We start from the raw sequence: 16,268 nt of genomic DNA, 5'->3' as shown, positions 1-16,268 counted from the left end.
GCGTGCCTCAGTGTTTGGCCACAGGTTTCAGAGGGGTAATCATGTTAGTCTGTATCAGAAAAAACAACAAGGAGTTCTTGCGGCACCTTGGAGACTAACAAAAAATGTGTTAGTTAGAGGAGTCTCTAAGGTGCCACAAGGACTCCTCATCATTTCTAGTGTTCGGTCAATTTATTTCTTAAGCTGCGCACCCAAAATCACTCAGCATTTGTTAAAATCTTGGTTGTTTTCTCCATCCTGGTTTTGTCTATCCACCTCTATTCTGGGTGCAAAATGTTACATTCAGCATACATACAGCCTTTGGTTTCAGATCCTTCCTTGGAAATCATGGTTAGTAGCTTTTTGCTCCACAACATCAACACCCTTTAGTTTCAAAATCCTTAGCAACAAACTGCAAAGCCCAAACCTGAGTGAGTGAGGAATAAAGGTGATAAACAGCAGGAGGAAACATCGAGGAAACCATGAAAAATACAAAACTAAAGGAGCTGTATAATTACAATAAGGTAACGGACAATTGTTTTGCTTAGGTGTTTGATCACAGGGCTCTATTCAGCCATGGCATAATGTCTATTGTCTTCAGTATCTATCTAGTTTGTAAGCTCTTTAGGGCAGGAACAATTTTTTTTTTAACTACATGTGTGTAGCTCACTAAAACCCTGATCTGTGACAGGGCTTTTACCTGCTGAAATACAAACACTGATAATAATCAGTAATAAAGGCCTAATGTAGACCCTTTCATTTTACCTTCATTTTGGACTAGATGTTTAAAACTAGAGATGAACACAAAAACATATGAGAAATGTGGTGCCATATTGACGACCTTATTGAAGAAAAATGTTCTAGCAATTTAGAAGGTACATGGCAGAAAGTGACAGCTCTGATCCAGGGAATTTGTCTGTACAGAGAGGATGGGAAGAGAACTTGATCATTATTCTTTAGGAAGCAGGAATTTAAGGGGTGACCTCATGAAGGTGCTGCATATCCAATTCCAATGGGATTAGAGACTGCACATCACCATTTGAGTTTTTGGCACATGTAAGGATCTGGGATCCGGGCTGAAGGGTAAGAGGAATGAAATCCTGAATCCAGGAGTATTCACATGAATTCCATATAGGCCAGTAGCCTTCAACAAGAGCTGTGTGTTCATAGATTCCAAGGCCAGGAGGAACCATTCTGATCATCTAGTCCAGCCTCTATGATATAGGCCAGAAGTTCTCCAAAATAATTCCTTTTGAACTAGAGCAGATCTTTTAGAAAAAATCCAATCTTCTTTTAAAAATTGCCAGTGTTGGAGAATCGACCCACAGCCCTAGGTAAGTTGTTCCAGTGGTTAATTACACTCACTGTTAAAAATTCACACCTTATTTCCAGGCTAAATTTGTCTAGCTTCAACTTCCAGCCATTGCATCGTGTTATACCTTTGTCCACTAGTTTGAAGAGATTATTATCAACTATTTGTTCCCCATGTAGGAATTTATACACTGTGATGAAGTGATCCCTTAGCCTTCTCTTTGTTAAGCTAAATAGACTGAGTGCCTCTAGTCTATCATTATAAGGCATGTTTCCTAATATTTTAATCGTTCTCATGACTCTTCTCTGAACCTACTCCAGTTTTTCAACATCCTTCTTGAATACTGGGCACCAGAACTTCACACAGTATTCCAGCAGTGGTCACGCCAGTGCCAAATACAGAGGTAAAAATACAGAGGCATTGGGTTTTACCTCTATACTCCTACTCCAGATTCCCGTTTATGCATTCCAGGATCACTTAAGCCCTTTTGGCCACAGTGTTGTACTGGGAGCTCATGTCTAGCTGATTTTCCATCATGATGCCTATGCAGGAGCAAGTCCCAGTTCTAGAGACTGAGAGCACAGATAGGTTAAAGCCAACAGCAGCTGTTGGGTATAGCAGCTAACAAAGTCCCTCCCTGGCAAAAACCCAGCTCTTCCTTTCTGTTTCAACAGTTAAAAAGTTTGTCCAAACCCTGTTGATCTCCTCCTTCTTTCTGGCCTCCCCTTCTGTCCATCTAAAAGGCAACAGCTAATATGATTCTACTCCCCTGTCAGTCTGAGCACATCACTTCCCCTCCGAAAATGGTTTCACTGGGTTCCCCTCACTCAATTTATGTCAAGTATAAACATCCAGGCACTGCAGATTTCTGCCCAACTTATGTGTCAGATCTAATTTCTTATTGTGTTCTCCTCCCCGTAGCCTCTTCCCTCCACCGGTGAAGCCAACTTCACTGCCCAATTACCTTCTCGCTCACTCCTGTCTCTAAGTCTTCTTGTGTGCTGCACCAATGCCCTCTCTTTACTCAGATCCCTCCTAAAGACTCTCTTTGGTTGCAAGGCTCACTAGCCCCATCAATGAAATGTCTTCTCTACCCCATTGTTTGATAAGAGGGGAAGATCAAATTGGTGGGGGAATTAACAATTATTAATAAATAATAATGCCCCTCTGCTGAGTCCAGGGCCTTGTAGGTTAGTTTCCCAGTGGAAGAGAAATCAGTGATGCAGAACCTGGGTATATTCTAAGTGTAACCTACTTGAGTTACACATATACACCTGTCCTGGAACAGAGGTGTTCACAAACAACATACAGGGCAATCCCATCTCTCAGGAATCTCACCTAGCACCAATTCAAAAGTATCAGGGAACAATTCTGTCTATCAAGGACTGAGCCCAATCAGAAACCAAGACAAAGCACAAATTCTCCTGCAGTTCACACAACTCCCTCTATGCAATACCTTGCTGTTGAGAATGTTAGGATATGTGTCACTTACCTATTATTCTAGGTATGAAGAATGTGGGAGGTGAAATATGTGGGTGGAAGTGAAATAATGGTTTGAAACCTACAGATTCTGTGAGGAAGCATTGGGTTTCTAGGAGCCTCCCAGAATGTCTGATTGAAAATCATCAGTGGGAAGAGGACTGTTGGAGGAGGGGGTGTGGACACTTGTCAGCTTGAGGCAATTGGGTTCAGACTGGATGAAATTGCCAATAAAGGTTTCTTCAGACTCCAGGGACTGGTCCATTAGGGTCCAGGTTGCTGAGTAGGTGGTGGTAAGACATGATAGGAGAGCATCGGACCCTGTGGCTTGTGAAAGAAAACCTGAACTGGGCATGAAATAAGACTTTTTGAGACTTGAAAAAGGAAGTGGCCAGGATCAGTACCAGAATTCATTCGTAGGTTTTAATTGTAAATAAAAAATTGTAAATAACAAATTACAAGTTCATTAATTCCATTTGGAGTAGAGCTGTGGTGACTGGGGATTTCTGCGGTGGCTTTTGAAGAATGCTTACCATACCTATCAGGGACCCCCACTGCTGGGATCAGGCTCCTCATAACATGGGATCAGAGGACGGGTGACCTGAGATAAGATTTCCAAATGAGAAGCTGGATGGTGATAGCCAGTAACTGAGACCCGGTAATAGAAAACCTGGGGTCGTGACACTTGCATAATGAAGGTTAAAAAAAACCCCCAAAACATAGCATGTCTTTCCAAGACCGAACATTTGCTTGCAAAATCAGACCCTAAAGAGAATGGCTTCCTGCACGTATCTGTTATTTTTACTTGCTATTACAAAATAAATACACTTTTATTCCCATGAATTTCTAGGCTCAAAGCAGTGGAGAATAATAACTTAGACAATCCAAACCCTATGGGGATTGTTAAGGATGTGTGCCATATCCTCAGTCGGTGTAAGTCAGTAAGTGGAGCCACACTGATTTACGCCAGCTGAGGATCTGCCCTCATGTTTTACCTTGGCCTTTCTTGCGTGCTCATTTAATGCAATCCAAGGCCACAAATTAAAATAAATAATAAAAAAAAGAACAATTCACAGCTGGTTACATTTGTGCTCACAACCTACGCCTGTCCGAACAGGAGTTAGGCAGGACAAAGCACAATGGACTTCCTTGCCTTTATTGCTTTCATTCACTTCATGTCATGCCAAGGAAGGTTGATTATAGGAAATTCTAATAATTAACTGTTGATGTTTTTAACTGCCGTTCCCAGGAGATTTAAAATAACCTGTAATGGTTGTTCTGTAGGATTGTCTTTCTGGAGCAGTTGTAGATAATATATACCCTCCTCATGACTGGTTTTGGATGGACTGGACTTGATTTTGGTTTTGTTTGAAAGCAAAGAATGGTATTCCTTTAAACAACAGTCATCTGTTTCCTCCCTTCCCTTGTAAAACTTTCTGCTTGTATTAGGCACCTGCAGCAAATTTGCTTCTCAGAGTCCATGGAAGAAATACACTCGCTAAGTCACTGTAACCCTGAAGATATATGCTTTGCACAACATAATAAACCAGCAACTAAGGGGTTAAAATTAGTCTTGACATTTAGAACACAAGCGATTTAGAACACAGTGATTTCTTGTGTTCCTATTAATTTTATAGATCAAATGCACATAATATCAATTTTTTAAAAAACAACCACAAACAAATATAGCCAATTAATAGAATGTATGAATAGAGACATCTAGGATAAAAATGACAGACAGAGAGACAAAGAGACAGATAATCCTTTTATTAGCCAGGGAAAACAAAATTGTGTAAGGTCTTAATCTTCTAACTGAGCTATATATTTCCACACAGTGGAAACAGGCAGGCCTCAGTGGAATTATAGTGGGAACGAATTTGGCTTTAACTGTAGTAACCTCCTCATTTAACTTAGTTAATAGAACAAAGAGAGAAGCAAATGCAGGTGAAACGCCATTTGTCACAGACTCAAAAAAAAGAGAGTGTTTATCATCGAGTCCATGTTTCACAAATGTGCTGCATCTCTGGGATGAAACAATTTGTTCTAGTTTCACTGCCTGGTATGTAAGGTGGATTTTTTGTTTTTAACCCAGGATTCTTAAAAATCCTTTGCCATTGCATCTTTTTGCTCTCACCTATGGTGATACGTTTTTTATGGTCTAGCATTTGAACACCCTTCCCCCTGTCAAAACCCAGATGAATCATGTCAATAACAGTTCAATCCACGGCTTGGTTACTCCAATTTCCTCATTTGGGTTTACAACTTCTCTTTGAAAGTAACCTTGTGAAAAACCTAGCCACTCTCGGACAGATCATGCCCTGTACATCTGCACACGTGGACAGCTGGGACCACACTCCTCCCTACCAATAACCTAAAATGTTCCCTGTTCACTGCAGTATGTCATATCGATGGGACAAAATCCAGCGTCTGAAGAGCTTGGCTGTTAGCCACAACACTTACTAAACCAAATACATCTTAATGGAAAATCTGTTTGTCGAATATAGCTTTTTAACCTCGCACTCTTGGTGTACTGCACAAAGGAAAGACTGGAGTGGAATATGTTCTGCTGCACATTCTTTGCTAGTATTTCATTAACTAATAAATATTTGCTAAATACCAATGTGCTGAATTCCTGGCATATTTTTGCTGATGATTTGGATTTCCATGAAAAATGGATTCAAGATAATGATTAGGAAATAAACAGAACACACACATAAAAGAGAACTGCATCTTTGCTATATTAGTGGCCTTTGGGATTTTTACGCAGTCTTAGGGCGGTTAAACTCCCTCTGTGTCATCCTCCCTAGGACATGCCCCAAGACTCCCTCCACATCCCAACCTTGATAAACCTCCAGTTTCCTGATCTGAGCTATCTACCCTCATCACCAACCCAGTCCCACCACGTTGGCAAATCTCTGAGCTGTCAAAAGCCTCCTGACTTCTTTTCATAAACCCCCTTGACTAACTCCTGAACTGACTGGGAGGTTTCTCGGGCTCATATATGGAAGGTGAATAAGGATACGGAAGACAGAGGTGGGAATGGCATTCATACAAGGAGGATTCTACCACCCACCAAGATCCCTATTGATTTCACCAGTTATATGTATCTATCAACAACTGTACCATTCACAGAGTTTCCACAAGCAAGAGCGAAGCTAGTGCAGCAGGAAGCCACTTGAGCAGGTTGCTATATATAATATCCATTGCAGATGAGGTTTTCAGAAACAACTAATGATCATGGGTGCCTCAATTTTTGGATGCTCAACTTGAGACACCTTAAAGGCCCTTGATTTTCATAGTTGGGTGTTCAGCACTTTCTGAAATTCAAATCCCTTTGAGGTGTCTCCAGTGGGCACCAAAAGCATTGAAAATCATTGGTTGCTCTTGAAAATGTTGGCCTACACATAACTAGGTTCTGCTACATCAATGAACCGGATAACAATGTGGTGTGTTCATGGGCTACTTTGAGAGCTTAGGTGGTGTAAGGACATTCTGCAGGTCTTCTGCATAGTGCTGAATTCGACCTTTAATAACCAATACGCTGCATACCCTTCATACCCAAATTTCATGAAGCATTACAGTTAAGCAAAACATATGAGTTATAATGTAGTGTTAGAATTAAAGATCATTGTGTCCAGTAAAATGAGGTTGGCAAATATATCTTGGAATCTTGGAATAGGTATCACTAAAGAACGACACATGCCGTCTCTTACAGTTCTCTTTTTAATACAGCACTTGTTTCCGTGTTGATATAATTCATTTGGCAGCTCTTTGTTAACTTAGAACATCATTAAAATAAATTGTTTTCTACAATAGCTCCAATCCCATTCCATGCTGGTTAAAATGACCAAAGAAAATATCTGAAGAGAAACCTTTTCACACCTCCCAGTTATAAATAAGGTTGCTAGAAAGAAAACAACTTCCTCAATTCAGAGCTCACAGTGGGGTTTATTATCTTCCAGCCAAAGAAAACAAATAAATAAAGAGTACTAATATATAGGAAGTCACTTTAATGGGAGCCTGCTGTGACTAGCTTCCACAGTTTACATAGCAAAGTGAACCAGACAGTGGGGCTAATTATTCTCTTGCTGTGGATTAACCTGTTTAGTTCTCAGACCTTACTAACATCAAACAAAAATAATAGCCACCAGTCATAACGGGGACTGGGATGCCTGCATCCCACTGAAAGTCAAGTAAGATTTAAGCACCTTAATTGCTTAGGCTTTTTTGAAAAGTATACATTTTGTTAGTTCAGAAATTAAGGCCAAGATTTGCTAAAGGGACTAGGGATTTTGGATGCCCAATTTGGGGGTTCCCAACCTGAGATATTTTATAGGGTCCCCCTTAATGGCTGCGTACCTGCCTCCTGAAAATCAGCCTCCTTAAAGTGTCTCAGTTTGGTCAATCAAAACCTGAAGCACACTAGCTGCTTTTGAAAATGTTGGCCTAAGGCTGTATGATTTTACCAAGTTATATAGCTTCCCACTGCTTTCTACAGCGACCACCTCATGTCAGCTCAATTCCATTGAGCCCAGTATGTCATTTTAAAAAATAATTAATTTGAATGTCATGTTCATGGCAGATGCTGGTTTGACAACAAGTTGCCATTTTTGCAGAGGACAGGGACAGCACAAATAACGTTAGGACAAGCTTCTCCATAGGTCCTGCCAGTGTACCTCAACCTGTTCCTAGATATGCCTGTCACCTTAGGGGTGGATCTACACTGGAAAAATTAATGCTCACCTCACAGCAATAGAAAACAATGTTGCAGCTCCACTTGTACTAAACCACTAGCACAGACAGGACTCAAGCAATTTTACCAGGTTTTCAAGACATGAATGTAACACAAAGCAAGAGTCCTAGCAACACTAGCATTTACATTGCTACTAGCTCTAATGCAATAGCTGCACCATTAATGGAAGTTGCAGTCATTTTTCTAGTGTAGAAAGGCCTGCCTAGTGGTGAGAAAAAAATTTAGTATCCAGGCTAAAACTGTTAACAAGTGGCATCTTTTGTATTGTGGACACCTTTCTACTGGCAACAAGATAAAGGCCATCAAATTAATTTCATAGAGGACTCCAAATCGCTCTGAGATGATAACAACTTTCATGGGTCAGCTAGTCCCATGAAATGTTCATTTTCAAATCTCTCCGTTTAATTTCCACTAACAAATTCATTATTCAAAAAGGGTGAGGGATCAAAGATGCTAATATTACGATTGGTTTGAAAGGTATATTTCCCACAAAGGTGACAAATTATATACAACAATTTACTCAATTTCTGATCAAATCCTCATCTGAGTATACAATATGTCACTTCTGTTGTCTACTAAGAGGTCTGTTTTCAGAAGAGGGTACATTTATTACACTATAGAAGGAATGAGCATGAAATTAAGATATACTGCAATTTATGAATATTACAGGTTTTAAATATTACAGGGGTTGCTGCTTTGTTAGTTTCAGGAAGTCACATTTGCAGGACAATGAAAACCAAAAGGGGAAACAATCAAAAGGAAAATGTAGTTTAAAAAACAGAGTTTGCTGGAACAAGACGTGATTCTGCAGAGAATTGTGTTTCTATATTGCCACTGAACCCCTAGAGAAAACAAAGTCTGGGGGCCCTTTATGCTTGTCTGATCCAAAAAGAGATCTATACATTTGCAACCGTCAGTGTTCACTTGTATTTTAAATGAAATAGAATCACTCAAGCGGGTTGATCATCAGGCCTGTGGATAGCATGAACAGTGATAGTGTTGATGCTCTATAATGTCAGGCAGAAGAATTAGATCTGAGTAAGGGTCCCAATACCTTGGTCTCAGGACCAAGATAAGCCCTCATCACCTTTGAGAGAAGGATTACCGAACATCTTTCATCAGTGATTCCTCTCACCTGGAGAGCTATCTCTGAGCTCTGAACATCAAACCCTTCAGTGCCCTTTAGTTAGGATGGTGGCTGTATTGTGAGCCCTGAAGGGGATGTAAGTATCTTAGCAATGTGCTGATTCTCAGGGCCCCAGCCAGGTCATGGAGAACTATGCTGTAGGAGTGGAAGTTAATCGATATATACATACAGTGCTTTTGTGGAATTGTACTGAGCACATTTATTTCTGGCTTTCTGATATACAGGATTTGACTGTAACTTCTGTCTGGATGAAATGGAACTTGGATTTTATTCAGATAAAGAGATTTCAGATACACAGGGGACTTTTCAAAGCAAATGGTATGTGTGGGACGACATAACAATTACAGGTAACAGGTCTTCTTGGATCAGAGGTAGTTGGATCCATAGGATTCTGCGGTGATGAAAAACAACTTTCAGTGAAAATACTTGCCAGTCACAGAAGAGACTCAAAAGTCTTTACAGTCTGGTTTGGAGAAAGACTCAGACGTTCACATGCTTACCTAAACTCCCCATTTCCTCACTCCATAGAATCATAGAATCATAGAATATAAGGGTTGGAAGGGACCCCAGAAGGTCATCTAGTCCAACCCCCTGCTCGAAGCAGGACCATTCCCAGTTAAATCATCCCAGCCAGGGCTTTGTCAAGCCTGACCTTAAAAACCTCTAAGGAAGGAGATTCTACCACCTCCCTAGGTAACACATTCCAGTGTTTCACCACCCTCTTAGTGAAAAAGTTTTTCCTAATATCCAATCTAAACCTCCCCCACTGCAGCTTGAGACCATTACTCCTCGTTCTGTCATCTGCTACCATTGAGAACAGTCTAGAGCCATCCTCTTTGGAACCCCCTTTCAGGTAGTTGAAAGCAGCTATCAAATCCCCCCTCATTCTTCTCTTCTGCAGGCTAAACAATCCCAGCTCCCTCAGCCTCTCCTCATAACTCATGTGTTCCAGACCCCTAATCATTTTTGTTGTCCTTCGCTGGACTCTCTCCAATTTATCCACATCCTTCTTGAAGCATGGGGCCCAAAACTGGACACAGTACTCCAGATGAGGCCTCACCAATGTCGAATAGAGGGGAACGATCACGTCCCTCGATCTGCTCGCTATGCCCCTACTTATACATCCCAAAATGCCATTGGCCTTCTTGGCAACAAGGGCACACTGCTGACTCATATCCAGCTTCTCGTCCACTGTCACCCCTAGGTCCTTTTCCGCAGAACTGCTGCCTAGCCATTCAGTCCCTAGTCTGTAGCTGTGCATTGGGTTCTTCCGTCCTAAGTGCAGGACCCTGCACTTATCCTTATTGAACCTCATCAGATTTCTTTTGGCCCAATCCTCCAATTTGTCTAGGTCCTTCTGTATCCTATCCCTCCCCTCCAGCGTATCTACCACTCCTCCCAGTTTAGTATCATCCGCAAATTTGCTGAGAGTGCAATCCACACCATCCTCCAGATCATTTATGAAGATATTGAACAAAACCGGCCCCAGGACCGACCCTTGGGGCACTCCACTTGATACCGGCTGCCAACTAGACATGGAGCCATTGATAACTACCCGTTGAGCCCGACAATCTAGCCAGCTTTCTACCCACCTTGTAGTGCATTCATCCAGCCCATACTTCCTTAACTTGCTGACAAGAATACTGTGGGAGACCGTGTCAAAAGCTTTGCTAAAGTCAAGAAACAATACATCCACTGCTTTCCCTTCATCCACAGAACCAGTAATCTCATCATAGAGGGCGATTAGATTAGTCAGGCATGACCTTCCCTTGGTGAATCCATGCTGGCTGTTCCTGATCACTTTCCTCTCATGCAAGTGCTTCAGGATTGATTCTTTGAGGACCTGCTCCATGATTTTTCCAGGGACTGAAGTGAGGCTAACTGGCCTGTAGTTCCCAGGATCCTCCTTCTTCCCTTTTTTAAAGATTGGCACTACATTAGCCTTTTTCCAGTCATCCGGGACTTCCCCGGTTCGCCACGAGTTTTCAAAGATAATGGCCAATGGCTCTGCAATGAATGGCTCTGCTCCACTCCTCTACCTTCCTAGGTCTAACCAAAACATTCCCTCTTTCCCTGGTCCTATATTTCCTTTGTCTTAAGTCCCAACTTTCTGTCTCTTACACTCAGACGATTTCCTATATCTTCCTGACACTAAAAAGCTCCCTAAACGCCAACAGACCCTCTACCTTTGTTGATATTCCATATGGAAGATGTTCTTGGGATTGGCACTCTTTCTACAAGGGTCCAGCTAGGTGTTCTATTGACATCTTGCATGCACCTGGGTTTTTCCAGGCTAGAGGGCACACAAAGATATTTTCTCTCATTATATCTGACTCCAGGAATTCAACTTCCTTTGCTCTCCTATAGTACCTTCCAATTAGAATTCAAAAAATACCTTACAAACAGTAATTGATCAAGCCTCGCAACACACCTATGAGGTAGGTATTATTATCCCCATTTTGTAGATGAGGAAACCTAAGCACAGAGAGGTTAAGGGACTTGGCAAAGGTCATATATCTGTAGAAGAGCCAGGAATAGAAATCAGATCTGCCAGCTCCTGTTGATCTTTACTTTAATGGAAGGTTTGATCTCACAAGGTTTAAGTACAGTATCTGGCCTAGCTGACCTTGCCAGACTAGCAGAGACCCTGATGTGTGAAGGTAGAAGGCTTGCTGGGAACTGGAAGCAACAGAGGAGGAGGGTACATATCCAAAGACTTTTTAGGCTAAAAAAAGTTTCTGTTCAAGTTTGGTGTCCTGGCTCACATTCAGACAGGCTCATCAATCTATCCCTAGTGATAATTTCCCTCCGTGTATATATGTTTCTGTGTAGTTGGATGCTCTGCTATAACTTGTCTGAATACGTGCAGATGTAAAATTAAGTTTTAATCTGAAAATTCAGTCTGAAAAATTCTACTATTATTGATAGAAAAGTAGAAACTAAATATTAAATGATGACAAAGTGGACAACTGAAAAAAATGGATATTCCTAGGGTACCATTTTGAACATAAAAAACAGACATGAAAAATTCCTCATTAAAAGATATTTTATGATAGTTGCTCCCAAAGGCATAGGAATAAATTACAGATACACCACTTCTCTGTTGCCTTTCCATTAGTAAATAATATTGTTGGTTTGTTTCAAAGTTTTTGTTCCATTGTTCCTTTGATTGATCTGGCCCAGTTCTACACATTTCATTTGCAACATAACCCTCACACAGTTCATTCATGAACCCCTAGCTCTGGGTTTGGTAGCCTCTGGATTAATTGCAAGAATATGGTTTCACACATGCCTTTTATTTAACTGTCAGGCACATTACCTGTCACAGATATGTGCATCTTAAATGTAGAACATTATGGCTCCTCTGTTTTTTTACACTGCAAAGAGGCAAAGCATCTTAGACCTTGTCTACACACAAACATGATATGGCTTTAACTATGTCAGAATAGTTCATGTGGTACAACGCCCCTAGTGTGGATGCAGTTATACCAGTATAACAGTGCTTATAGTGGCATAGCTTATTCCAGCTACATCTACACTAGAACCGTTTACCTGTAAAGGAATGCCAGTATACTGTACAAGCAAAGTGCTCTGAGGCCTGGGCTACATTGAAAAGTTATATCTACATCGGTCTGTCAGGGGGTTGAAAAACCACACCCCCGATGGACCTAGCTATGCCGACATAATCCCCAGTGTAGACACAGTTATGTTGATGAAAGAGGGCTTCCACCAACATAGCTAACTGCTCAGGGAGGCGGTGTTCCTACACCAACAGAAAAACGTCTTCTGTCAGCATAGGCTGTATCTGCACCGTGTCTGGCGATGGTGGCATAGGTATGTTAGTAGCATAACTCAAGTCGACATAGCTTAGATCTACTTACCGAGGGGTCCACACTATGCTATGTCAATGGGCGACGCTCTCCCGCTGACACGACTTCCACCGCTCCTTGAGGCGGAGTATGGAAATCGATGGGAGAGCGCTCTCCCATCGATTGAGCATGTCTTCACTAGACCCTCTAAATCAATGTTGCTGCATCAATTCCAGCAGCACCGATTTACCTCCAAAGTGAAGACAAGCCCATAGTCTCTGTACTGTAGTGATACCCCCTAGTGTGGATGCAGCTGTGCTAGCATAGGTGCACTCTGTCCCGATACAGTAAAACCACTCCCATGCGTGAAACAAACTATATGAGTAAAAGCAAAGCTTTGCCAGGATTGCTGTATTCACTCTAGGGGCTTCTCCTGACACAGCTATGTTGGTCAGGGATTCCACCTCTTCATACCGCAGACTGACATAGCTATGGCTGCAGATGTTCATAATATAGACATAGCCTCCTGTATAGGAAGAGGAATAAATTCTACTGGTATAAATATCCTTATGTTGGTATAACTGGCTTCCACACTATGGCTTGTACCAATATAATATCAGTAAATATTATATCCCCACCTAGTTACACTAGTACAAAACCTGTGTGTAGACCAGGCCATACTGCAAGTGCCTACAGTGTTAATAACCAGTTCACTGGAAAGTGTGAAGTACAAAAACTAGTGAAAGAAGATCATTCTTTCTCTGGCAATGCTTCACATTTGTACCTTGGTTTCCTTGGGGTGAGGGAGGCTGTGAGGGGAAGGAAGGAAAAGCCAGTATCAAAGAAATCTGGGTGCGGCCTGTTTAGTCTGATCTTTGGAGAAAACTTTGCAAGATGCAGAATGAATCCATCAATGGAACTCAAGTAGAAGTTGACAGCTTTACTGCTTTGTCCAAAAACTTATCTTGGCAGTGGAGGCTCTGTCTCCTTTCACACATTGTGCATAAAAGGAAGTGAAACAGTATTTACGGAAGTGATGTTTACGTTATGGATGAAATATCTGAAGCGCAAGGTGAAATTCTTCCCGCCTGCATGCAGCATGTCACTCAGCTTCACCACAAATTGCAAGGGCAGCCAGGAGTTTCGCCCTGCTTCCTTACTGGTGAGAATAAGAACGTGCTGTTCTAGCAGGTTTCCTTCTATTTCAGTTCAGTCACAAGATGGGTTCTGTGCCATTCCAGTCAATAACTGCTCCTTGCCACCTAAGGACAAGAGAGATTGTTTTATTCTAATGGGTTAAGGTGCCAGTTGTGGTGGTGCCCCTCCCTCCTAAAAAAATAGTGTAGGGTGTGTTTAATTGGGATGGACCCATTAATGTCAACCACATCCATTGTGAATTCAACAGGAATCCACCTCTCTGGAACCACTGCTTCAACTGGAACCCATTCGCACTCTGGATGGTACTCTCTGCAGAGGGGACCCCAAAACTGAATTGACCTGGAGACTGAGAGGTCTCTTATTAGGTTTCTGCCCTTAATATTCAAGGGTGAGACTTTCCAAGGCACTTGAGGAAGTTAGGTGTCCAACTCCCATTAGATTTCAATGGGATTTGGAGCTGCTCCCCGCTTAGACTCCTTTTCAAATTCCAGTTTAGAGCCTAAGTTCCAGGCTTCCTAATGTGTTTTCTGGGGATAATATTACTGATCTTATTTAAACTTTGTTAAGGTCAAGCATCAGATGAGAAATAAAGGGGGGACACACTTGAAAACTCCTTATCTTCCCCTTCCACTATAATCAGAGGCACACACTTAAAATCAAATAGTTGTTCCTATTATATACTGTCTTCTGCCTTAACGCCTCTCCCCACAAAAGATTTGACACATATTTCTTGTGGTCTCTTAGTGATCTCTATAAGGGTTAACCCTAAGCACCTACTACTGCTCTAAACTCTCAAATGCCACTAGGTAATTTGCACATTCCTAAATAGACGGGCCTCTGAATAGGCAATTTGTATTTGTGACCCTAAGCCTAGGAAAGTACATTTTGCTGCTGCTGCTAGTGTTTATTTCTTTCAAATGCTCAATAGACAAACGTCTACAGGAAAATTCTATATCTTCTCTTCTCTTCTCTGCCACTGCCCTGCCCTGGAAATAATGCTAAGATACATACTTAGGAGAACATTTTCAAATGGGCCTCTACATCTGTATTCATCAACATATTTATTCAGTAATTTGCAGTAGAAGCCAAAGTGTGATAGGCATTGTCAAACACAGAGAAAGAGACCAGGCTTGATCTAAAGCCCACTGAAGTCAATGGGAGTCTTGCGATGACCTCATTGCGTTGAAGATCAGGCCCATGGAGAGTACAGCTGGGTATTTAGATGAAGCATTACTTGAGCTACACATACAAACAGCTACTTGTACATGTAATATTTGCAAGCGCCTGTTTAGAAGCCTCTGAAAATGAGACACCTCTAGTCTAATTCCATTCCAACCACCAGTTACTTTGATCTGGCTTGAAGGTCTTGTGGACTTTCGAATTGGAATCACATTGGAATCATTGCAAAAAGTTCAGACGGTGATTCATAGATTCCAAGGTCGGTGGGGACCATTGTGATCATCTAGTCTGAACCGTATAACAGAGGCCATAGAACTTCCCCAAAATAATTCCTAGAGCAGAGCTTTTAGAAAAAGATCCCATCTTTATTTAAAAATTGTCAGTGATGAAGAATCTACTATGACCCTTCGTAAATTGAAAAGGAGTACTTGTGGCACCTTAGCACCTGATAATGCTTGATTATCACTACAAAAGGTCGTCCCCCCTTCCCCCGCTCTCCTGCTGGTCATAGCTCACCTTAAGTGATCACTCTCGTTACAGTGTGTATGGTAACACCTATTGTTTCATGTTCTGTGTGTATATAAATCTCCCCACTGTATTTTCCACTGAATGCACCCAATGAAGTGAGCTGTAGCTCACGAAAGCTTATGCTCAAATAAATTGGTTAGTCTCTAAGTCTCTAATTTATTCTCAAGTCCTCCTTTTCTTTTTGCGAATACAGACTAACACGGCTGCTACTCTGAAACTTGGTAAATTGTTACTAGTTGTTAATAATTACCCTCACTGTTAAAAATTTACACTGGATAGTGTTATACCTCTCTCTGCTAGATGGAAGAGGCCATTATTAAATATTTGTTCCCCGTGTAGATACTTCTGGACTATAATCATATCACCCTTTAACTTTCTCTTTATTACGCTAAATAGATTGAACTCTTTGAGTCTGTCACTATAAGACAGGTTTTCTAATTCTTTAATCATTCTTGTGGCTCTTCTCTGAACCCTCTCCAATGTATCAACATCCTTCCTGATGTGACCAAAAAAGCAATAAAATGTGGCTAAGAAATATAACCCCCATCCTCTCCTGGCCTCTTTGGGAATGCTACAGAGCTCAGACACATCACCATTCATGCACACTCTGCCCACCACATCATCTTCCATCATCAGGAGCTGGTGGAATGATATGATACAACTGTCTGGATTGGCAAATGCAAAACCACATGGTAGAGAAAACACTCTAGTGAATGTGCTGTTATCAACTAAAGGATTGAGATACCATAGTTATAGCAGGCGCCACTCTTCCTGTACACGTTGAGACACATGTTAGTCATGTTACACTGATGATTTTTTTTTGTCATTAAGTGTTTTGCAAAAACAAAAATAGAAAAAAATATTCTGTGGCAAAAATCAGGATGACTCCCATAACAACACTGATTTTCCTCACTGATTTACAAA

The 16,268-nt window shown here is 41.4% G+C and overlaps 1 protein-coding gene and 1 long non-coding RNA gene across 4 annotated transcripts in view; one reads left to right on the top strand and one right to left on the bottom strand.

The window, feature by feature from the left end:
- LOC125631170 (uncharacterized) overlaps nt 1-16,268 on the top strand; it is a 92,550-nt gene that overhangs the window by 53,181 nt on the left and 23,101 nt on the right. The gene's annotated exons all lie outside the window — the stretch shown is intronic.
- MINDY4 (MINDY lysine 48 deubiquitinase 4) overlaps nt 11,699-16,268 on the bottom strand; it is a 95,315-nt gene continuing 90,745 nt past the window's right edge. For both annotated transcript variants that reach the window (XM_048837450.2, XM_048837449.2), the window contains exon 19: nt 11,699-13,741. In XM_048837450.2, the coding sequence (XP_048693407.2) occupies nt 13,693-13,741 (49 nt within the window). In that variant the 3' untranslated portion in view covers nt 11,699-13,692. The remainder of the gene's footprint in view (nt 13,742-16,268) is intronic.

Source organism: Caretta caretta, chromosome 2 (assembly GCF_965140235.1).
Source record: "Caretta caretta isolate rCarCar2 chromosome 2, rCarCar1.hap1, whole genome shotgun sequence".
In the NCBI taxonomy this organism is placed as follows: Eukaryota; Metazoa; Chordata; order Testudines; family Cheloniidae; genus Caretta; species Caretta caretta.
This window is presented reverse-complemented; position numbering and strand designations above follow the sequence as displayed.